This window comes from Macadamia integrifolia, chromosome 9 (genome assembly GCF_013358625.1).
Source record: "Macadamia integrifolia cultivar HAES 741 chromosome 9, SCU_Mint_v3, whole genome shotgun sequence".
Lineage (NCBI taxonomy): Eukaryota > Viridiplantae > Streptophyta > Magnoliopsida > Proteales > Proteaceae > Macadamia > Macadamia integrifolia.
This window is the reverse complement of record NC_056565.1, coordinates 33,086,669-33,112,461: the sequence shown is the minus strand read 5'-3', so window position 1 is coordinate 33,112,461 and position 25,793 is coordinate 33,086,669. Positions and strand designations below refer to the sequence as shown.

The following is a 25,793-nucleotide window of genomic DNA, read 5'->3' as shown; positions in this document are numbered from 1 at the left end:
AAATTGCCGGGTAACATCCTGGGGAACAACTGGATCAAGTTGCTGCCTCTGAGGTGTGTCTTCAATCCGTAAAGTGTTGAGCTGAGTAGGTAATGTAGAGGATCCTTCTTCAGCTCGCTTGTCGGACCTCTTCATAAAGGCAATCATCTCTTCCATAAACTTATCAAACTTAGCTTCAGTCCTCTCAAGCCTAGCATCAGTATTCTGTTGGTTCTCGGCTAACTCACGATACAATTTGTGCAACTCGGCATTGGTGATGTGACTTGCCATGGTTAGAAAATTGCAGGAAAATTTTCTCTGATACCACTTAATGTAGAACTAGGATTGACAAGTCAACCTAATCCCAATGTTGCAAGATACTCTGTAACAGTAGATCAGATCTGGAACACCTTGAGTATGGAAGAAAAGAGGGAGATAACTAGAAGAGAACCTCTTGTGCTTCACACCGTTGAGAGTCAATTGGATCAAACACCAATTCCATCAGCCTTGATCAAACACAAGACAAATCTCCATGTAGAAGACAATAGCAACAACCATTAATTTTTTTATCAAAATCATCTAGGCCTTTAGGAGCCTCCTCTTCTTTATTTATAATGTTAATGGCGGAGGGAATAACAAAATAGAAGGTTCCTCAAAAAGGAAACCAAATATTCTCCTAATACAATAGCTACTAAAAACTGAAATTAGAAACTAACTGAAATTAGAAACTAGTTGAAAAAGGAAACTAGCCACTAAAGACTTGACTCAATTAATAACTTGACTCCTAAGGAAACAAATTGATGCAGATATGGCTGCCCTTTCTTGGTTGGACCAGCATGACCGGCTTTGGAAGCCAAGAGCCAAGAAGAACCGGTCCAGCCCAGGGTTTTGGTCCAACAAGGGTTAGAAATAAAATTAGTAGTTTACTTAGTATTTTATTTCATGCTTTTAGTTTCCAGACTTGAACGTAGGAGTAGGATTTATTTCCTTGCTTTGGTTTCCTTTTATAGTTGTTTCCTAGTTTAGGCTAGTTTCCATTCCAGTTAAGTTTCTAATTTCATGTTCCTATTTTCTTATATATTGGTTGTAATCGATTGAAGATTTAGAGAGCAATTTGATTATTGAATGAACGTGTGAGTGTGATCGTCCTTTTCCCCCTCTCTACTCTGATTTCCCTTCCCTTCCCGAAGGTTCTCCATCAACTTGGTATCAGAGCCGAAGGATCCTATTCCTTCCCCATCTTTCTTCTTCCCTTTCCATTCTCTGTGTCGGATTCCACCGATACTGAGAACACAGTGAAAAAAAAAAAAAGCCATCGCTCACCCACCCCATCCCTTCAATCCTACTGAAAACCAAAGGGTAACCCCTCGGCCCTCTGTTTTTTTTCTTTCCCCTTCAATCAAAACCATTCTAGGGTTCCAGATTGTGAAAAAAGACAAGTCGAGGTCGAAGTCGGAGAAGCAGCAGAGAGAGAGATAGCAGCAAAAATAAAATAAAATAAAATAAAAATTCCCAAAAGCCCCCTACCCTCCGCCTTCTCTGTTCCTTCCGGCGGCAGCCAAAAAAAGAAAAAAGAAAAAAAGAACCGAGAAGAACAGAAGGAGAGAAGAAAGAAGAAGAAAAAGGAGATGAGAGAGTCGACGAAGAAAAAGAACAGAAGAAGAAAAGAGAAAGCAAGAGAAAGAGGAGAACTCACGTACCTGGTTCGCAGGCTCCCATGAGTCGCAGTCGCAGTCATCTACTCCACCAGGCGAAGAAGAAAGGCCCAGTCGAAGTCTTCGTTGCAGTCGCAGTCATCGTCTCCATCCCCCCTCTGTTGCGGCGGCGGTCGCTGGTTCTCCATCTCCGAGGGGCAGAAACCTCCCCTCCTTTTGTTTTCCCCTCATTTGTCGGTGAAACCCCAACCCTCTTATTTCTTTTTTCTTTTAATCAAAATTCTTTGACTTGCCAGAAATACCCCTCCTTTTCTCCTTTATTCCCCTTTTGTCCCATATATTTTTATTTCCAAATCAAACCCCTATCCCACACGTGATTGATATACCTTTTTGTGGTTTAGTTTGAACTTTAAAAAAAAAAAAAATTACCATTCTGCCCCTGCCCTTTAAGCATTCAGTTATTTACTATTCTACCATTATTCTTTGAGTGCTATTTTGTTACTCATCACCATGGTAGCCAATAGTGAAGTTGTTCAACAGCTGAATTCCTACAAAGGAGAAACTGATACAAAATTTGATGCCCTCACTAACATGGTCACGTCCCTAAAGACAATGGTGGAATCTATGCAAGTTTTTATTGATCGTTTGGTGACAGTAGATAAAGGAAAGAGTCCCATTAAGTCTGGGGATTCTTCCAACACCACTCCACAGGATCTGCCAGTAACACCACCACCACATCATACACCACCACCTCTACCACCATATGGGACTGGGAGACATGATGGTGGAGCAGAAAGAGCAGCAAAACTGGATGTCCTTGATTTTTATGGAGACAATAATCCAGAATTGTACCTTGACTGGATTCACAGTTTAGATACATTCTTCAGATGGTACGGGTTGACTGAGGCTCGAAAAATCCTATTTGCAGAGGCCAAACTGAAAGGCACGGCTCGAGTCTGGTGGATCAAGCAACAACAACAGAACCGAATCCGAGGCATTGGGTTGGTCACTACTTGGGCTGAAATGTATGAAGTCATGAATCGGCAATTCTTGCCTTCTGATTACAAGCAACGCATGCATCTCAGGTTTGCACAGTTGAAACAAGAGAATTTGACCGTTGAAGAGTATGTTGCTAGATTTTATTATTTAGCCACTCGTTCTGACTTTGAGTGGGATGAAGAAGTCTTAGTGGCCCAATTTCGCAATGGTTTGCACCCTCAACTTAGTGCTGCCCTTGCATCTAGTCGACTACCTACAATGGAAGACGCCGTACAAGTGGCATATCAGGTTGAGGAAAGTCTGAAACGCCCATACAACCGGAGAAATTTTGCAGATACTTTTTCTCGAGGTACTAGTTCCGTTTGGCAACAGTCTCCTACCCAAGAGAGGTCATCTAGCAAGCCACAGGCAAGTGCTACATCTATGGCTTCACGACCTAGTCGGCCGTATTCTCCACCTCGACATGTTTCTGAAATGTCATCTTCACGGCCTACTCGCCCATATTCACCCCCTCGGCGTGGTTCAGATAAACCTTATGATTCTTCAAAATTCACAGTTCGGTGCTACTCATGCCATGGATTTGGACATATCAGTGCCCAATGTCCCAGCCGTTTGGTTGCTTTTATTGATAAGGATTCTCCTATACCATATATTCCCGAAGAGCAACTTGGTTCTGACACAGTCGATTTAAGAGAAGAGCGTGCAACATGTGAAGTCAATGACACTCTCAGTGACGATGACCAACATCTTTTTTATGTCATTCGTCATGTGTTGACCACTCAAAAGGCCACTGAAAATGAAGATTGGCACCGCAGTAGTATTTTTCAGACTCGTGTGAAGTGCAATGATCAGTTGCTAACCTTAGTCATTGATGGAGGCAGTTGCACTAATGTTGTCTCTGAAGACGTTGTTCGTAAGCTGGGATTGAATACAGAACCACATCCTAATCCTTACAAGGTTGCTTGGGTGAACAACACTAATCTCAAAATCACAGATAAGTGCTTAGTCACATATTCTATTAGTGGATTTAAGGATACAGTCCAATGTGATGTCCTCCCTCTGAAGGTGTGCCATATCCTTCTTGGTTGACCTTAGTTGTTTGATAATAAAGTACAGCATTGTGGCTATGCCAATACCTATGCCTTCAAGCATGCCAACAAGACTATGAAGTTTCATCCTGCCAAAGATCTCCCTGAAATTAAGCTCAAGAAGATGGTGGGATCGTTCCTCATTCAGCGTATTCCTTCAGACAGTCTCCTCGGTCCTTTCCCTAACTCGACGGAGTCGAGTTCTTTTCAGAGGAGGAGAGTTGATGCAGATATGACTGCCCTTTCTTGGTTGGACCAGCATGACCGGCTTTGGAAGCCAAGAGCCAAGAAGAACCGGTCCAACCCAGGGTTTTGGTCCAACAAGGGTTGGAAATAAAATTAGTAGTTTACCCAGTATTTTATTTCATCCTTTTAGTTTCCAAACTTGAACGTAGGAGTAGGATTTATTTCCTTGCTTTGGTTTCCTTTTATAGTTGTTTCCTAGTTTAGGCTAGTTTCCATTCCAGTTAAGTTTCTAATTTCATGTTCCTATTTTTCTATATATTGGTTGTAATCGACTGAAGATTTGGAGAGCAATTTGATTATTGAATGAACGTGTTAGTGTGATCCTCCTTTTCCCCCTCTCTACTATGATTTCCCTTCCCTTCCCTAAGGTTCTATATCACCAAAAGTTATTCGGGAAGAACTGAAGAAGTAGTCGGCAAAGATACGAATATCATAGCCTTGACAACTAAGATACCTTAATGGAGTTGAATGGCGGAACAGAATTGGTGTAGTGGACCCCATTTAGTTGGGAAAAGGCTTAGTTGGTTAATAATAATTGGGAGACCATAAGCAGATTAGTTTTCTCTTCCATTCACATGCTATATGATGCAGTTAGGTGTAGGGATAATTAGATATATATATATATATATCTTGTTAGATATGCTAATAGCAAGGATGAGATCGAGTCCAAGTTAGAGTCAAGTTCTGTTTTAGTTTTGGGTAAGGATTAGGATTGTCTTAGGTCTTTAAATTCATGTTGTAATGAAGGATTCATTGGTTTTTGGAATGAAAAGTTCTGAGTAGAAAATGATGGCTGCCAAGAGCTGTGCATCTCTCTCTCCTCCTCCTCCTCCAATCTTCTCCCTCTCATTTCAGGTACAGTCGATCCATATCCTTTCTCCCTAACTGTTTTCTTCTCCTACTCTTTTTCCCTTCTCACTGCCGGTACTCNAAAAAACTGTTTCTAGGATTGGCTGGGCTTTATTGACTAAGGTTCCTGTTCAAGAGTGAAAGGAATCTATGGCTTTTGAGATGTCTGATGCTTTGATTATGGAAAGCTGTTTTCTGTCTTCTTTTATCTTTCCATCATATATTATTTAGTTTAGGCTAATAGGAAGTTATAAGTAAGTCGGACCGAGGGCAGCTCATACATGCATGTAATTATGGGTATGCTTGTAAAGCAAGTCCAACGGAAAAACCTCTAAAAATAAAATATAATGGTTGAAAAGAATCTGTGAAGTTGGAACACGTTGAAGCTTCGTATCAGGTTTAGGCAAGCCACATCCATGACCATGTTATATTTGGAGGCGCCCATGAGTGCATGTCTGACACAACAGTTGTGGATATTAGAGAAATTATATGCAATGTTTGGGATGGGAACATTTAGGTACTGTAAAATTTCTGATTTGGTTGTGTTCTGAATAAGATACTTCTCAAATACCTTGAAACTTAAAGTTTCTGAAATTAGCTGCCCTATGAGAATGCCAATTTTTTTTTTTCTTTTGGTGTCAGGAGAGTATGGAGATGGCATTGTCTCACAACTGAATCACCACCACCAGCTGCCAGCTGGGGTGTTTCTGCTGTTGTATTGTGGATAATGAGGGGTGGAGGGAGAACTTTTGGTGGAAAGAGGGTCTTTCCTGCCATATGTGGATGATTTATGCAGCCACCAAAGATCCCAAGAGTTGGAATTGAGGTTTTGATTGGTGCAGCACAGGCCCAGGTTAAGAATATTTTCTGGTAAATCAAGTGCTTGTTGCTTGGTAGCCATATATATTAGAGCAGCCAACAACTGAAATAAGAAGAAAATAAGAGAAGACTATAAGGAGAGAATAGTTAGGAAGGAGAGTGAATCAATGGAGTAGATGAGGGAGAGGAGAGTGAAACGCGGCTGTCCTAAAGGGAAGAAGACTGCCAGCACTGTAAGAGAGATATTGGTCAGAATTGGAGGAAGGGGATAAACTAGCCTTCAGTCAGCCAATCTTTCCACTAGCACAAAAGCTTTTCTTTTGTTCCAACTCAATTTTAGGGGATGTGTTAAGTTGTATACCGTTATAGGGGACTGCCCATATCATGGCTTATTCATAGATGTAGTTTGGAGGTTTCATTCTTTTGTTTATTTCTTTCCTAGTTATATTGTATGTGGGTTTTCTAGTTAGTTTGAACTTCTATTGTTGCTATTCTTGTTGGACAAGAAATAACTTTCCTTGTATGATTGTAATTGGATTTAGTATATAAACATACTTGGGGGAGACTGCTGAGAGTGTCAATTGCTAGTTTTCTCAGCAGTCTCTTCTCTTATCTGCGGTTACTGGTTACAGAACTTGGGTTTGTTAAAAAATGTATTTATAAATCTCGAAGATCGATAAATAGAATTGCCTAGAAAGAAATAAAAAGCTCTAGGATTCTAGAAAAGTTAAAACTTCCTAATAAAAATAATAAAACTTCCTAAACTAAATTACTTAGCTTTCATGACTACCTAAAGATATATCGAGAACTGTGTCCCGCACACTAAAACTACCAAGTTAAAATATTAATTTTCGTATACCCCAGCCATTGTTTTTGACTTTTGTCTACATTAACGATCCCCTACCATTGATTCGGATGGCATCTTATCTGAATATTCCCTTTTCCATTTGTAGAATGAGATTGTTCAACGTTGTGGTTCTTTGTGGGGTAATTTAGGATGAGACTTATCGTGAGTTTAGTCCTGGTCTAACGTGTCACAATGTGGGATTAAGTCAACGGGTGAGTACAACCCATTACTGGTTCTGTTGTAGGCCTGTGACATCTTCAGATTGTGCTCAAGTGCTAGTGCAAGCTTGGCTAACATGACCCAGTGCTCTGAACCGATCCATAGAGCCTGGTTCAACAGTAACTTCTCAGATCAGTTGCTTCCACCGAAGATATTTACTGCTGACTGAGGCAGTGAACTTTAATGTGTCACATTGTTGTTAGACTGTTTTAGATCTCCTCTTCCCATCTTAAGTGGGGCCACTTAGATTCTGCTGGAGTTTGATATACCCTTATTGTCACGACCCAAGCCTGGTAAGATTAAGATCCTGAGAATGTGATCTTCCCAACTCACTCTGTAGAACTCGTACAATATTTTTCTGAAATAAAAACTCCAATATCATAGAACCCCCATAAATAAATGAAGTAGCCTCAACAGTTATTACTAACCCTTAACAATTAAAATTCCACAAACAAACTATCTGGTGACAATTGAAATTTAAACTAATTAAATTATTACATCTATTCCAATCCTTGAACATAAACTACTGAAATTTGATAAAATGAAGTTCGAACTGAAAGTCATGTTAGCTCATTAGAAACTCCGTCTGAGCTACTCTAACCTCCACTACTGGTCTATAAGGAAAATAATGGAATTAGCTGCAATTCCCAATAAGATAGAACATAACATAAAAATGCTATATAAGGAAGTACATACATCACTCTGCAAATCATGTAGCAACAACAATCTCATTAAAATGAGTTTAAACATTTCCAAATAATGCAACAAATATTAAAGCCATCAAGTAGAAGTAATTCGTGGGTATGATTGACTTCCGTTGCACACATAGTTGGCACAATGCCGAGGTGAACCAATGCGTTGGAAGGCTGCCTAAGCGCTTAGACGACGAGTCGCCTGCCTTAAGGCAAATAAGGTGATCGAGTTTTTTTTTTCCCCTAACATTATTTAGTATGTTACGTATACAAGCATATAAAAAATCAACGTTAAGCCACAACAAGTCATAAAAAATCAACATTAAGCCACATTAAATCATAAAAAATCAACATTTAGAGTAATGCTTTTGTTCTATAATAAGTTTGATTGGTCAAATGATTTGATTTTTACATGAAACTTTTTGTATTAGGTATAGCACAAAACCAACTTGTCAATAAGTCTAAGATTACTTAAATATGAGTTGTAATAATAAAGTTGTGTTCCGGTCAAACTTGTTTTAAAGTGCACGAATGCTGTTAAAGTCGCCTGAATGAAAATAATTTTATGGACATAAAAAAAAAATAATTATACTGTACTTTTGGTTTCTGGCTATGTTTTACCATGATAAGATTTATAAAATTTTTAGAATTGAGAAAAAACCCCAACATTTGAAAGTTGAAAATCGCCCTTATAACACAAAATCCAATTTTTGTTCTTGGACTGGGGAGTTGACTTTTTATCCTTTTGGAATTTGATTTTTAAGTTGTTTTATTAGATTCGAATAGGGGGTATTTGCTTATTTATGAATAATTTCTTAAGTAAATGAAATAATAAATATAAAGTAAATGAAATAACAAATATAAAAACATTTACTTAAATGAAAGGAAAGTGCCAAAATATAAGCCGACATGCAGTGCAATAAGACAACAATCGCCTAGGCCCCAGGAAAATCGCCTAGACGCCAAGGTGGCTCCTTGGCGATTCCTTGACAACTATAATTGTACATACATTTTAGTGAGGTACTCCGTTGGTCAGAGGGGTGCTCGTGAGCTAGGCGAGACATGCTAGGAAATCACAATGACCATAGCCATCATCACGGGCTTGGCGGGACAAAACACAATTTTCACCCTAGGTGGAGCATCCTGTGGCAAAGTGGGGCATCTTGCGGTCTAGGCGAGGCTACACAATGCATCTCACCCCAGGTGAGTCATCACAATATCCTTCATTGTGGCACCTTGCGCATGGGGCCGGAATTCAACACATCCCCTTGTTGGATAGGGTTGTAGTCAAGTCCTATATCATGCAAAACAGTCCCATTTTCCTACTTTTCACGTCATTCATATAAATCACATGCTTAAACACTCCATGAATGAAAACTCATAATACAAAACCATGAAGTTACGACAGACAAAAACATATGATATTACGTAAGCATACATATTTGTAGTAATGGCAAGTTCCACTTACCTCGATGACGTCTGAACCAATGTTTCTGTCGACGATTCAATCACTCGATTGCTTCCTATATACACATGAGCAACTATTGTGAGTTACCCTATTTAATATGGTGAGTTCAATGATTAAGACTCCCCCCACCCCCCAATTTCCATTCTGTGTTCTTTTCATTTTTTCCCTTGTTAGGCTTTATCGGTAACAGTCCAGAAAAACCATAGTTTCTCCCCACTAGGAAATTCCTGAGATACCCAAATTTTACAGGTCAATTGTTAAGTCTTAGGTCTGAACTCCTCAAAGAAACAACGCCAAATTCTGGTTATTTCTTATTATTTCATATGTTTAAAGTTTATTATACAGATTCTGTCCAAATCTGCGCACTCTAACTTAACGATGTAAAAACTACCACTTCACAAACTCAAATAATTCTATCATTTTCCAGGATTAAACTGCACTTAAAAATAGTCTACACACTATGTTCTAAGTCCAAATTCCAAGTTTAAGTTGGGTTTCAATCTTCCCCTAACTATGGGGTTCCATTCTGTTCTGTCAGCATATCCGATCCAAGTTTGATTTAACTTGGCAAGCGAAACGAATTTGGATGGAGCCTCAATTTGATACCTTCCAATATCCCCAAGTCACTCATGTGCACACAAAATTTGGGGTCCAAATTCCTTCCCCATTAATAGAAGCAGATGAAGGCTCTGGAGGAGATTGTTAGAAGGATGTTGATTACTCCTCACTTGTCCAATGAAGATAATAGCTTTAGAACCAATATTTTCAGAACACGGTGCACTGCTGGTGGAAAAGTCTGCGATGTCATCATTTTTGGAGGAAGTTGTGAAAATATGTATCATCGATTATCCATTCGAAACACGTTAAATGAACCCCTTATTAGAGTAAGGTGCTCAAAAGGTGGCTCGGTATATGAACGGATTGCGACCCCCAATCCAAGAGTCCACACATTCTTTGATCGACGGACAGGTTCTGACCTCGACTGGTTACATGGTTTCATTCCAACCATGAACCCAAAATTCAGGGTTCTATCCCTGTATCAGAAAATAATATTTCATGATAATTAAAGTAACCTTTATCTAATGATAATAATCTCAAATCGATCTCAGATTAGAGAAGTTCTAACATACGTTAATTGGAAACTAAATCTGAACTCGGATATCAAAACTCAATCATGAAACGAGATAGAACCTAACCTGAAATCGGCAACAGTCCTACTAACCTGATATAGGCCGGCGAACTCCTTACCTTCAGATCAATAAGAGCAATTATAGGAGGTCTGAAATCTGCAACTGCAATGTGCAATCAATTCTTAGAATATTAGACCAGATTTCTATAAATCTGACTTGCTGAAATGGATCTTGCACACAAATAGGTATCCTAGTTCATCTAGGAAACTATAGGACAACTTTAATTAGGATTCTAAGGTGGACTCAGATAAGAAAAATGGAACCCTAATCCTTTTAGAGTTAAGAACTTGGGATTGTAGTAGGCAACTAATAGCAGAGTTTGGAAGCTAAACTGATATCCTAATCAAAGTAGGACTTAGTCAAAGTATCTTACTGTTTTGCTGATCAGAGACCAATGTTTGGCTATTTTATTAGAACCCCACTGTTATATTAGAAAGAACAGATCAGAAAAACCAGATGGAAGGTTAAGAAGACCTAATCTGCAAATAACTGACCTATCAAGTGCAATATAAAAGTTATTCTGATGTGCAGATCTGAACTGTTGCTCAACTTTGTGTTCCTAAATATCTCAACTTGCAGGTTGCAACAGAGAACTAGAAGAAGATTAAAGAACAGATATTGAAGAAGGGTAGGAAATGAAGACGGATCTGGAAAACCACATATGTTATCAAGAAAAAGAAAGAGAGAAGAAAGGGTTAGGGTTAGGGAACAAAGAAGAGCTAGAAGAGTGAAGAGAATTTTTGTAAGAGTAGTCGATTTGAAGGGAGGGAGAAGCAGCACTAGGTGAGCACACTTAACATTAGAAATATCGAATTCGACTTAACTAGAACCAATCCGATTTGGGGGAGGGGGTTAGGGAATACATATATAATAACTTTTCTGTAGAACTATTTAAGCCACACTTAGGCAGACTTATCTAATCTAAATAGTCTTATTAGATAACAAACAAATTACTCAAAACCCTTCCATATCCATTACTTAAAATTTGATTACAAAAATAACTTTTCCTGTTAGATTGTATATGCTGTGTATCCTTCTTTGAACTTTTTACATTGAGAAGCTCAAAAAATAACAAATCCTTCTTCTTTGCAGCCACAATATGGGTGTGCTTTGGATGATTTTCAAAGATCTTATTGTTCCTTTCAAGCCATAATGGCCTACAGATAGCCTTGGTACTTAATAGCCAAACCCTTCTAGCATTAATGTGGCTGTTTGTAATGAGTTGTAGGATCCAACATTTCCATTGAGAAGCAGCAGTGGGCCAATAAATGCTGAACTTTCTCTTAATTGCTAGGGCAACTCCAATGGAGAGCTGTGATTGCAGCAGCTCAGGTGAAAAACAACTAATAAATTTTATTTGTTAAAATAAAAATTTTATAGTTGAAACATTTCTATGTTCACATACACATTTTTGTTTTCTGTTTCATAGTGAAGCGCTCATACATTTCAATTGATACATGTGATTTTTTTTTTTTTTTTTTTTTTTTTTTTTTTTTTTTTTTTTAATTTGACTGGAATTTAATCGTATTGGAGGTGAAGTTAAAAACATGATAAGATATTTGAATCCTATTTTCTCGAACTTTTAGTTCCATAAATATGTCTCTAAACGTTTCTTGTGATCCAGGTTGTAGTTGGACAACAATTTGTTGTTCCTTCTTACTCAAAGGTCTCTTTGCTTCCCCAACCAATAAACCAAGACAGCGATGAGGAACTTGAGTATGCTGACAGTAGCAGTGGTGCTGTAGAAAGTCAATGTAGAATTCTATTGCTACATATAACATCTCTATTTTCTTGTTTAGTTTTTCTGCTTCTATAGACTGTAATTCTTCCCAATCTGCCAGTTTTCATCTATGGATTTCATTTTATTTTATTTTACTTTTAAATTCTTGTTCTTTGCATGCTGTATATCAAACTAGTATTCTAGTGACTCCCGAAGACTCTTATGGACAATGATATAGAAGATGTGACTGTTTGTTGTTGAAGGCAAGGTTCAAGGTATCGGGTTTCGACCCTTGGGGAGACCGAAATTTCAGTCGAAACCTGGGAAATTTCAAGGAAACCAGGGAATTTTTCCCGGTTTGGTGGAAACTTAGGTTTCGACCCCCAAACAGTGTTTGTTTTGCCTTATTTTTTGTGTACATCCTATTTTAGACATTTCTAACACATTCATATCATTAGTTTCATAAAAAAAACACGAAGTCATGCTTGTGTGGTGAACCAAAGGCTCGGTAATCATTACGCTGAGTTGTTGACTGAAATATGTTGTAGGTAAATGCATTTTCAAAAACAGAAAAAAGCATTAACATGCAAAAAAAAAAATTCAGCCACCGTGAATGCGCAGATCAGGTCCTCCTAAGTAATATTTAGAAAATTTACATAATTCTACTCTATATTCAAGTAATTCTATAAAAAAAAATGATTTTTGGGGAAGTTGGGACTTACCTTTTTGGTCCAAGCTGTCTTTCTTATGTAGATAAAGCAAGACCCACTCTTAGATTCAACTTTGTTAGGAAAAAAATGAAAATCTCCATTGTTTCCCCGAGTTTCCCATTCCTAGGAGAAAAAACTAAGAAGAGAGGCTCGAATTCTGCTAAAGAAGGCTTGAGTTTCTTTTCAAACTAACTTGTATGGGACATGGTTCCACCCAAAGAGTTGAACTAGCTGGTTTGGTCGAAATTTCCCATGTTTCGGTCGAAACATGCGAAATTTCGTCGAATTTGGTCTGAACATGTCAAAACATGGTCGAAATCTGTGACTTTTAAAAGTCATAAGACATATCATTTCGACTAAGTTCTCGAACCATGGTTGAAGGTTGGTTTTCCTCAATAGTGGAGAGATGTTGTTCATATTAGAAATGTTTCACGCTGTCAAAGAAATCTGGAAGAAGAAAGAATCAGGAGCAACAGCTATACAGGAATGACTGTTAAATCTCAATTTTGAAGATAAAATTTCTAGGGAAGTTGTCCCAAATATGAACTCGGATAAAGCCTATTGGAGGGTATTGGAGGGCAAGGGTCCATGTAGCTGACTCCATTTAGCTGAGGGCTATGCCTCTTTCCTCTTACTTTCATCTCTCTTTCATTTCTCTTTTATCATTTCTAATCTCAATTTGAAGACATTAAATTTCCAGGGAGGGTAAGGATCCATGAAGCCAACCCCATTTAGTTGAGACTGTGCCTCTTTCCTCTTACTTTCCTCTTTTTCATTTTTTCTATTCTGTTTGGACCTCAGTTTTCCCTACTTGTTTTTTGCATGGATCCTCGTAGCCGACCCCATTAAGTTGGGATAAGGCTGAGTTTGTTGTAATTTCCAGGGAAGCCTTCTTGATGCGGGAGCATCCTGAATTCCTGATGCAATTTGTGTGGCCTGATCTTCAATTACAGTCTATTGATTGATTGGGCTACATATCATTTTTTAATTGAAAGGAGTCTATGTGATTCTTTTTTTTGGTTTTTAACCATCTCAAATCATTCGCACAATTGTCTTCAATGCAGTCATTAAACTCTCCAATAGAAGCTGAGTCAAGATCTCCCCCTTGCTTTTCATGTCTGAAACGGACTACGTTGAAGTCACCACCAAGACCCTAAGGAAGGGATCCAACCTGATTTGTGATGTGACAAAGCTTAGTCCTAAGATTTGTTCTATCAGTGGGGCTATTAGAGGCGAAAATAATAGTGCGGAGCGGAGGGTTCCAAGCATATCAGAGATGCTGAGATGGAGGGATTGGGAAGAGGAGGAAAGCAGGGAAGCATGAAGCTTTTGCGAATCTGAGAGAAACCAAATACAACCATTAGAGTGGTGGCTATAATTGGTTAACAGGGACCAACCAAGGGCAATGTAGGAGGCAATACGAGTGGCATTGGTCTCTTGGACTCGAGTTTCAATAAGGTAACAAAACCTAGAATGGACGAGCTTGAGATGGGAGTGGACAACATGTTTGGAAGGGAAGTTGAGACCCCTAGTGATCCAAATCATACCTTGGTTCATTGAGAACCTTTTGGGAGGTGCAACAAAGGATCTTTAATAGTGGAGCGGGCTTGTGTTATTTGACACATAAGAACTACGGCGGCGACGGTGGTGAGATCTAGTATGGGGAATTGGGTAGAGACGTGCAGGGTTTTTGGATTTGCAGAAGAGGCTCGGGTGAAGAGGAAACATTTTTGGGTTGGAAGTTGACATCTTACCCAAATGGGCAGATTTGGCATAAGTTCCACTGGCTTTGGTGGGCCTCGGTGGAGAGAGGTAACTGAGGGGTCCATAGAGTTATTCAACGAAGTGGTATGGTGAGAAAACACGTGATGGTTCGATGGGGGAGGTCTGGGCCATAGAGGAAGTAGCGGAACGATTAGGTGAAGTGGTTGGATCCAACAAGGTAGTCAATGCAGAGATGTGATTAGTGTTACAGGCATTAGGCTCCAAAGACGGAGCCGACATGACCGACCTACTTCTGCGAGGAGGGCTCTTTGAGCAATGGAAAAACGTCAGAGGAGAAGACTGGTCTTAATCAGATGTTTCATCAGAGAATGTCTCAGAGGATCTTGAAAGCGATCCATAGAAGCCGAAGACTACGAATCAGATCAGTCAGAGGAGCCTGAGCCTGAGCCTGAGCCTGAGCCTGAGCCTGAGCCTGAGCCTGAATCGTCACTATCAGGATCATCGTCAGAGCTAGAACCCGATCCATCACTGTCTAGGGTGCTTTCAACCACCTGAAGCAGAGAACTTCGATCAGATCCAGTTCCATGGCAGGAAAGCGAGATATTGTGGGTATACTTTTTGTTTCTTTCAAGAGTGACATCTTCCCAACGGTCATAAGAGTTGCGAATCTGTTGGTACCGCTGGGTAAAGACTTGTCTCGGACCAACAGACCTTGCAGGGAGCTAGTTCTTGAAGATTATGGGGTTCCGTGACCGTAACAGGGCCTGGGTGTCTTCCTCAGCGGCGATGGTTTCTGGTTCTTCCTTTGAAGGCAGGATGAGCTCCAGCAGGCTGATGGGAGAGGATGAAGGAGCGAAACTGGCCAAATGTTGGTTTATTTCCTCAGAGTCAACTGGAGGCTGAGCAGGGTGGAGGAAGTCATCTTTGGAGTGCAGAGCTTCGAGTCATGCACAAAATTTTTACAAGTCAAGCAGTGAAGGGGAGCCCATTCAAACACCACATCTTGCTGAAAGGAGAAATCTCCATCATTCACTGTAATGGTTGAGGGAAGAGGACTATCTGCAGGGATTTCAATACATATTCTTGCATAAGCTAGCTTGTCCTTTCGTTTCGTCCTAGCATCAGAGAAGAGGGGCGTTCCCAAGGAGCCCAAGAGTTTTGCCATAGGAGAGCTTCCCCATCCAGGAGCCCTGGAGGGCAGTCAGCAAGTTTTGAGTTCTGACAATGGAGGGGCGGGCCAGACTGCGATAGGGAAAGGTGGGGGGTGGAGGACTGAACAGCAAACAATAGGTTTTGGTTGTTTGGAGGGAAATTTCTTCAGAAGAATGGGAAGAAAGAGGGGTTTGCAAAGGAATTTCTGAGGGTGGAGGTGGAGGTGGAGGTGGAGGAGGAGGGGAGGGTAGTTGGGAAGGGGAAGGGGTGGTTGAGGGAAGAGGCTCCATCTCTGGGAGACCAGCCGGAGTGGCTGGATCTCAGGGAAAGGAGTGGGGATACTAGCCGAGGGACTAGCCATCAGACTTTGTTCTGAAGATGCTATTGAGTATGCAAAGAACTTGAAGTATAGTGACACACATTATCTGATCTTTAGTTCCAGCCCAACTTGAATTATTTACGGCTAGGTCTTGATATTTCTCCCTTGATGCACATGTCAGCTCCCATCAATAATTCATGTTATTGAATCCCTTCTCTAATGGGGCCCAATACCTGCAGGTTGATTAGGTTTCTTTGACCTGCCTGGATCACTTCATTATAGTCCATGGATCTCTGCTGTTTTTCTATTTTCTGACCTGCATCTAAGGTTCGAGAAGAAACCTTGGTCAAAACAGAAATATTTTGCATTTCGACCAAAACCTGGTGGAAATCCTTAATGTTTCAGTGGTTTGTGTTATTGGATCATTTCTGTTGGCTCGAAACTTCAGAGAGACCCTAATTAAGTATATCTAAACTTAATGCAACCTTTATATTGTTAAAATGCAGACCCAAAATACTAATTTGGTTTTTTACCCTATATTGGTTGTATACTTGTATACGGCGTATCTTGCTGTATACTTTGTCAAATATAGCCTATGCTACACATAATTTAGTACTGGAACATATTAAATTCAATGCAAACTAAAATATACATTACAAATGAAGAAAAACCATTTAATATTATTAAATGTCATAGTGTTACAACTTGCAAGTACACATGCAAGCGTACAAGTGTACAACCTTCCAAACAAGGTGAAACTCAAAAGATCTCTACGAAGCTGTTCCTCGGGCTCTATTGACAGTAAAACATAGGGTTCTGGGCGGGCTTGAAAGCTGAGGAAGATTGTTGCTGGCGATCAAACCGTTCCTCCGACTCTATCGTATCATGCTATGTCTGAAGAAACACCCAAAGTAAATGGCAACAGTCTGGTAGGTCTCATCAACAACATACTCTAGGTATCCCAACCTTGGATATAGATCATTGGGTCGGGAAGATGATGCAAATGTAGATCCGCTGTAGCTGTTTGGTGGTCCGGCTGACATAGTTGCTGGGGGCCTGGGAATTAGAAGACGCTATCCACAAAGTGTAACATATCAAAAATTGAAGTCTAACCACTAAATATCTACCCCTTTTTTTTTTGGGCAGAAATTAACTTCAGGAAAAAGGGTATATCTCAAAGTTTGAATCTTCAACAAATCTAGCTGAAATGCACCAAATCATCACTGTAGATGTGTTGTAGTAGTCTCCAACATGTTGTTCCACCAAGATTTGCGGGCAACTTGGCCAAAGAACCCAAAATAGGGTTTTCTAGGACTTCCAAGCTGGGGGTCATTTCCATTGAGGGGAGAGAGACAGATACAAGTCTGGGCACTCCGCCGGCTTGCCCAGACTTTCCCTTGAGTTTTATTGGCAGCCAAGAAGTGCAAGTTGGGGTGGCGGATGATTCGGATAAGCAAGGGGAGTGAAGCTATGATTCTGTTTTGGGAATTCTATTCCATTGTGACATGTAGCTAGTTTCTCTTGGACTTAGATGGGGCTGAGGGCTCGTTCTTCTTGAGGAGAGATGTTTATGTTCTGTTTTTATGTAGTTTGTATTCTAGGTACTAGTAAGTACCTCTAAGACTCTCAATCTAATTGTGTTATTTATCCAAAAAAGGACAATATGTTAAATCCCTCTTTTTAATGTATGTGTTGATTTATAATTTGTTATAAATAGATGAGTACATAGAGACATGGAATAATTGATAGATATTGGTTGATTTTGTATTTTATATAATGACATGCTTTATTGTTTCCAAATGTGCAGCAATCAATGACTCAGTGGATGTTGCTAATGGGGAGCCGACACCCAATTCATCTGACACACCTGAGGTTAGCTGCTTTTTTTTAAATGTCTCTAAGCCATCTATGTATACATTTTTAGACATTGTTTTTACTTTGTGTTGCAATAGTGTAGTACTGTTTCAAATCTTATATTAATTCATACAATTATTTATTTATTTATTATTATTATTATTATTTTTTTAATGAAGTGTAAAATTTTTTCCGTTTATTTTTGGTACAAAAAAGAGAGTTTGTTGGAGCAATGAGATACAAAGAGGAACACAGATGAGGATTCCAAAAGGAAGAAAGAATGAAAGTCAAGGCGAGAGACAGTAACAACAGAAATCAGCAAGCAGGTAATGAATAAGAGTTGCTGGTTCCAGAACAGCAAGTGGGGAATGAATAAAACAATATTGGAACTTGAATGTACTGACCTAAAACAGTGATTGAATAAATAAGAATAAGAAGAGAATTGATATGACCTTGGAGTCGCCGCCAATGACCCTGTTGAATTACCACAGTAGATAGGGGCTTGGAACTGAGTCACCACAGTACCAATGCTCTGAATCCCCTCAGAACTTACAGGCAACAAGTCAAACTTCATTGACTCAAAATGTTTGGAGGCTTTGGGCCATTCGTCAATATATAGAAACTAAAAGTGTACTTACCATTGGAAAGGTGAGTAGACTAAACAGGAGACTCTTGATGTCCCATAAGTACAAAACTCTCATCTTAACTAACCAGATAGAGTAAGCGTCCCATAATTAAAACTCTACTCATTGTAAGAATAGGAGTTCTGCTAATACGAGACTCTATCCAATCCTGAACAACCAAGTAAATAAAGATTACTTAATAAACAACTTTGATTAACCTAATAAAGTAAATCCCATATTCCTATTCCCTCCTCATAATTTAATACAATGAAAGCCATTGGATCAAAGGCCCAACATGTATAGAACCCAACCCAAGGCTTATTTCCACTAAATTAGAACTGTTTATGTGATTAATCTACATCACTGCTCCCCTCGGTCAACTGCCTACTAAGACAAAAATAAAGAAGCAGCTATGAATGCGGAAAAAGACTTGAAAGAGGGGATATCCACACTTGGCCAATAAATGCTTTTGGAGATGGTTTTTTTCTTCAGTTTCTGCCACTCCTATTTCTTTCAGCTCCTTGTCTTCCTATTGTTTCAGAACTGATCCCTCTGCATTTGGCCCATTTCTGTCCTAATCTCCATATGCCTGAAAATATTTGTTCAATGATTTTCACACTGAAGGGATATGAGGTGAAATTGCAAACTTTTGAATATAAATTTTCTGTTTTATTTTTAGAATGAAATGGATACATTGAACAAATAACATTTTTTTGTTAGAATGGGGGTTAAGTGTGCCGCAGGGGCACATTAGGACTTCCCCCCTCCACCAACCCTATTTAGAGTGGGGCGGCTTGTAATTAGTTTGTGTTTTTTAGACTTGTACTCTTATTATGACTCTATATTTGCATATTATAAATAAAAGGCTTGTTTGATCAGTCAGAATACACAAGCAATCTCCCCATTCATACTGTTAACATGGTGTCAGAGCCTAAGTTCTGATCTAAGTTTCCAGTTTCTAGCCCCTTCTTCTTTCCTCAAGAATCGCAAGCCTCCATTCACTTCTCTTCCATTACCTTTGTGAGCCTCCATCTCCTCCTACCTTTGTCTTATTAATTTCTCGTAGGGAAGCACTAATGAGGTGATTCCTACGAATCTAGTGGCTGTCCTATACCCTACCTCATGAATTAAAAGCCAAAACCCGTGCAAGAAAATTAGGGTTCTTCGCCCTTTGCGATTTTTTATTCTTCAACTTTTGGGGAGTGTGGCTTTTACCTCTTTAAAGGACACACCTCTACCTCTTGAAGATCTAAACGAGTTCTGGTTTTCTACGCAAGGTCCCGTTCCCGCTGTAATCCATACTCGGTTATGGTTTTCTCGAACTCTTGCTATGGTTAGTGACAAGGTGAGGTTCCAAACCTATAGTGCATGCTTTTGACGATCCGTGGTGAGTAGTGGCTACTCGTCTAGTCTCTGGGCTTGGGGACCTGCGGATTAAAGAAAGGAGGTCAATAAAAAAAAAAGAGACGTTAATTGATCAAAGGTCCAACCGATCACCGCGTCTATATTGGAAATATGCAATGACGAATAATCCAGCCAAAGTAATAGGAAATTAGACCTAACACTATTCCAAAGTTCAGCACTCGTCATTACTTGCAAGATTGAATATCAAACCTAATTGATTTTTGCTAAATCAGGTTTTTTTTTTCTCCAAAACCCTGACAAAATCGATTTTTGGGATTCCCTCCTCAGAATTGTGGCCCTATCTACTGATTTTTTTTTAGCAATCTCCCCTCTTCTTGGATACTTAAGGTTTTTTCCCAATTCCTATCTCAACAGTTCTTCATTAGAATCAGATATAATTTGGAGTAGTACCTCACTACCCTTACTGGGAAATTCGATCCAAGTATAGACCTTTTTTACGACTGGTTTTGAAAATCTGGTATTTCTCTCACTTATTGTCGATTTTTACTAGTTCAATCATGTTTGAAGTAACTACTGTAACCTCTGGATCCAATGGACAAAGTCACAGTGATTACATGTTTTTTAGGGCTTGCTCTATGAAATTAGAGGGAATTAATTACCTCGTCCAGTCCAGATCTACCTATCTCACCATTGCTGGTAGAGGTCTCACTAGACACATTATAGAGAAATTAAAGAAGCCCTTTGTTGAGGGTACCTCTCAGGATAAATGGGTCACTAATGACTCTTTCGTAATGGTTAATTTGATTGATTCTATTCATCAATCTATTTCTAGAGGATTTTTGCTCTTAGATACTGCTTCTCAGATTTGCGCTGTTGCCAAGGAAACCTATAGGCAACTAGGGAATGATGCTCGGGTGTTTGATTTTCTCAAAAAGGTTCGTACCACTACCCAATAGGAACTCTCTTTGTCCAATATTATGCTGAAATTCGAACTCTAGGGTATGAACTGGATCACTTTGCAGATTATCATCCCACTACTGTTGAAGGCAATAAGGCTTATACCAAACTTGTGGACAAAATTAGGGTGTTTGATTTCTTGGCTGGTATGAATGTTGAGTATGAACAGATTCGTGTTCAAGTGCTTAGCAAATCTCCCTTCCCTACTTTGGAATAGTCTTTTGCCCTAGTTTATACGGAGGAATGTCGTCGTAACTCTATGCTTCACTCCCACCACTGAAAATCAGCCTTACAGACTAGATCCACTCCTACCGCAAAGGGAGCCAATCGAACTAGTGTACCAACAAGGATATTGTTAAATGTGAACACTGCCGCAAGCCATACCATACCAAGGTCAACTGTTGAAAGCTCTATGAAAACCTGTTGATTTTAAGGCAAAACGCTCTTGTAGTCAAATCAAAAACAAAACCCATTAGGCTGAGACTGTGGCCATCCCACCTTCAACTAAGATAGGACTAGGCTTTCAGACATATGCTCAAGGATTCTAATTCTTCAAATCTTGCCAATTCAGTCTCTTCAGGATCCTGTTTTGATCTCTCAAGTATTTTATTTGGTGGCCATTGTGCATCGATACATTCCCTGGATCATTGACTCTGGTGCCACTGATCACATGACTGGTTCCTCCAGTTTATTTCATCAGTATTCACCCACCTCAGGAAGAGATAAAGTTAGGGTGGCAGATGGCACCCTATCATCTATCTCCGGAAAGAGTTCTATTAAATGTTCTTCTTCTATCACTTTGCCTTCAGCTTTACATATCCCAAATTTTAATATTAACTTGCTTTCCATAGGTAGTCTTACAAGGGACGTAAATTGTAAAGTAACTTCTTTTTCCTTCCCATTGCATTTTTCAAGATATGTTAACAGTGAAGACGATTGGATGTCGTAAAGTGCAAGGTGGTCTTTATTTGCTTGATGACGGTTGTCTCCCTAAGGCTGCAGTATCTTCTACTACTCATCAACTACACTCTGCTTCTTTTGAACTGAATCAGTGGCACTGTCATTTGGGACACCCACCAATTGGGGCCTTATCTCTTTTATTTTCTCATTTTGTTAAACTATGTACTAAGGATGAATTTTTTTTTTTTTTTGTTAAGCCTATACTCTGGCTAAGCAGACTCGTTCCAAGTATGTACCATAATATAAAAGAAGCTCTTCTATTTTTCATCTGGTTTACTTTGATGTTTGGGGTCTGTCTTGTCGGACATCTATTTCTGGAAAAAGATGGTTTGTGCCCTTTCTTGAGTGTCACTCTAGAACTACTTGGGTTTATATGATGAAGCACAAAAGTGAAGTGTTCAATTGTTTTCAGTGGTTCCATAACATGATTCAAACTCAATTCAATGCCACTCTGAAAATTCTCCATAATGATAATGGAAAAGAGTACATGGAGGGTCAGTTTCGAAAATACCTGTGATCATAGGATTCTTCATCAGATAAGCTGTGTCAACACTCCTGCACAAATTGGGGTGGCTGAATGCAAAAATAGGCACTTTCTGGATATTGCTCAAGCCATGATGTTTGCTAGACAGGTTCCATTTCAGTATTGGAGTGATGCTGTTCTCACAGCAACTTACCTAATCAATCACATTCCTACTCGTGTCCTCAACTCTTAAACTCCTATTGAGGTTCTTCAAGGGATTACATCCTTCCTGGTGCCTCCAAAGACGTTTGGGTGTGCATGTTATATTAGGGATCATCATTCACCGATAAAATTGGAACCTCGAAGTACTAAGTGTATCTTTCTAGGATACTCCTACTAAAAAAGGATACAAGTGTTACCATCCTCTTACCTGACGTACTATGGTAACAATGGATGTTTTGTTTCATGAATCTGTAGGTTACTACTCATCGTTCAGGAGGAGTCTGGTATTACTAGTGAAGAAGAGATGACTTTGAATTTGCTTGCTTCACCAATGTACCCATCATCTTCCACTCAGGATCCTCATTCTCCACACGACAGTGAGGGGACAGAGCCTATGATAGAGACTCATGCCCTTATTGTTCCAACTCAGGGGGAGGACTCCATTCTAGAGAACCATTCCAGTGACAAATTGAGGACTCCATTCTTCAAGTTTATAGTAGGGGACATACCAAAAATAAGCTACTTTAGACCATCACCACTATTGCAGCACTTACACACATCCCAGAACGGACTGAGCCTCATACATCAGGTATAATTTCTCCTTCTAAACAACCTATTGCCCTTAGAAAAGGCACTAGGATCTATGCTCAACACCCTATATCTCATGTTGTTTCATATGATTCCCCTTCTCCCTCCTTTCGTGCTTTTGTGTCTTTCCTTTCTTCTACTTGTGTTGCCAAAAATTGGCAGGAAGCTATTGTAAATAAAAAATGGAAGGCCGTAATGGAGGAAGAAATGGATGCCTTAAAAAAGAATGCTACATGGGAACTTGTGGCTCTTCCACTTGGGAAGAGACCTGTTGGTTATAAGTGGGTGTTTGTGGTAAAACAGAGGATCGCAGTTCTGTGGACAGATATAGGGCAAGGATTGTGGCTGAAGGGTTCACTCAAACATACGGAATTTACTACCAGGAGATGCTTGCTCTAGTTGCCAAGTTGACCTTTGTGCGAGTGTTACCCTTATGTGCTATGAACCTAGGATGGGAACTCCAACAACTTGATGTAAATAATGCTTTCCTCCATGGAGAGCTTGATGAGGAGGTTTATATAGATATTCCACTAGGCTTCTGTAGTACAAGAACTTAAGGCAAAGTCAGTAAGTTGAAGCGTGCTCTCTATGGTTTGAAGCAGTCACCTAGAGCGTGGTTTGGAAGATTTCACAAATCAACGACATCTGTGGATTATAAGCAGAGTAATGCTGACCCCACATTGTTCATAAAATGGTTTGGTGAGAAAGTTACTATGCTCATTGTCTATGTGGATGACATGTGGTAATATGAAATGATAGTACTGAAATTGATCATCTCAAGGGTTTTTTGGGCAGAGGAATTGGTGATAAAGGATCTTGGCAAGTTAAGGTACTTTCTTGAAGTTTCCGGATCTTCAAAAGACATCTTTCTCTCTCAAAGGAAGTACATCCTTGATCTACTGTCCGAGATAAGTATGTTGTGTTGTTATCCTTCTGATACTCCTATAGAAGTTAGTACCCAACTCAAGGAAAAGAAGGGTGAACTAGTTGACAAAGGCCGCTACTAACGATTGGTAGGGAAACTGATATATCTCTCTCATACACAACCTGATATTGTTGTGGCTGCGAGTTTGGATAGTCAGTTTATGCATGATCCTTATTCCTCTCATATGGAAGCAGTTATGCGTATCTTGCGATACTTGATGTCAACTCCAAGGAAAATGTTTGTTTTATCTTCTCATGATCATTTCCGAGTTAAAGCTTATATAGATGCTGAGTAGACTGGTTCACCTGACAGAAAATCAATCTCTGGTTATTGTACCCTTATAGGTGGGAACCTTGTCACTTGTCGTAGAAAAACACAGAATGTGGTGGATAGATCTAGTGTTGAAGAAGAATTTCGTGCCATGACATAGGGGATTTGTGAGTTATTTTGGTTACAGACACTTTTGGATGATGTTGGTATACATGTTCATCTTTCTGTGATGCTTTACTGTGATAACAAGGATGCTATTAGTATTGCTCATAATCTAGTACAACAAGACCGAACCAAACACGTAAAGATTGACAGACACTTCATCAAAGAGAAGTTGGATGTTGGTTTGATTGTGTTCCTTTTGTGAAGTCTGGTGCTCAACTAACTGATGTGTTCACTAAAGAGCTGGTTGGAAAGTTGTTTCATCCTAGTTTAGTCAAGTTGGACATGTGTGACATCTATGCACCAACTTAAGGGGGAGTGTTGGAACAAGAATAAGTATGCCGCAGTGGCATAGGGGGGGCTTTCCCCCTCCACTGACCCTAGTTAGAGTGACATAACTTCAATCAATGACAAATACAAGAATACCCTTACCTTACCTTATCATAAGGGTGTCAATTTGATATGGTTTCATTATGACAAAATGTGTTTTTTTTTTTTCTCGGTACGGTATGCTATTGGTATTTAAGACAAAACCGTTCGGTATGCACCGAACCATTCCGAATTACCAAAACCGTACTGAATACCAAAACCATACCGATACCCATATATAAAAGGGAAAAAAATGGCACCAATATTGTACCAAGTATGGTATCAGTATTGGAATGCAGGCATTTTCTCAGTGCGGTATGATTGTTCAGTATTGCCTCGGGGCCTGCTGTACCATAGCAAATACCGAATAGCCATTCACCCTGTGTATATTCAATATTTTAATGAGTTGTTTTTAGGGGGCTAAGGTGGGTAGACTTGCTTATGGATCACTGTTTTCATAAAAACTCAGTTTCCTCGTCTGGAATCAGAGCCAGATCTTATTGCAAGATGGATATTGTAGAGATACCTCTCAATATTATTGTCTCTTGTCTGGGTGGCAGATTTTATTTTATTTGTTAATCTTTGTTGTACCATCATAAACTGATGCAGTGAGAATCACGGAATCTGGAGCATAGTTCAAGATCCAAAGAATTTTGAGTTTGTAAGATTTCAGTTCCATTCGGCTGCATTCCTCATTCGACCATTTCGGTAGTCAAATGGCCATATTTTGGCCTGAAACTTCAAGAAAACCCTAATTAAGCATCTCTAAACGTTTTGAAACATTTACATTGTTAAAAAAACACATCAAAAATGATAGCTTGGTTTCAGACCCTAGATTGCTAGTGTACATCGCTGTATACTTTTTCTAATATAGCATATTCTACTTATAATTTAGTATCTAGAACACGTGAAATTCAAGTAAAACAACTAAAATATGCATTAGGAATGAAGAAAAACCATTTAATAGAGCACTTACCAGTGTTAAGTACAACTGTTGACACACCTACGAAACTGTTCCTCCAACTCTATGTCAGTACCATGTAGAGTTCCGGGGAGCTTCAAAACCTCTAGAAGATTACTGTCACTGATGAAACTGTTCTTCCGACTATCGCAAAAGATGACCATTTCATGGTAGGCCTGAAGAAACACTCGAAGTCTAACACCACCCTGGTATGTGTCATTGTCAACGTTCTTTAGGCAACCCAACGTAGAATATAGATTGCCGAGTCGAGAAGATGGTGCAAATGTGGACCAGCTGTAGTTGCTTAGCGGACCCGGTTGATATGGTTGCTGGGGGCTGGGTATGAGAATATGCTATCCACAAAAGACAAGCCACCTTGTGGCTGACCCTCATGCGT

General features: G+C 39.5%; 1 protein-coding gene across 1 annotated transcript in view; it reads left to right on the top strand.

The window, feature by feature from the left end:
* Positions 1-5,259: 5,259 nt before the first annotated feature.
* The window catches only part of LOC122089722 (translation initiation factor eIF-2B subunit epsilon-like), a 45,637-nt gene continuing 25,103 nt past the window's right edge, over positions 5,260-25,793 (top strand). The window contains exons 1-5 of the mRNA XM_042659419.1: positions 5,260-5,333; positions 5,459-5,531; positions 5,613-5,669; positions 11,676-11,805; positions 17,485-17,549. Of these exons, the coding sequence (XP_042515353.1) occupies positions 5,260-5,333; positions 5,459-5,531; positions 5,613-5,669; positions 11,676-11,805; positions 17,485-17,549 (399 nt within the window). The remainder of the gene's footprint in view (positions 5,334-5,458; positions 5,532-5,612; positions 5,670-11,675; positions 11,806-17,484; positions 17,550-25,793) is intronic.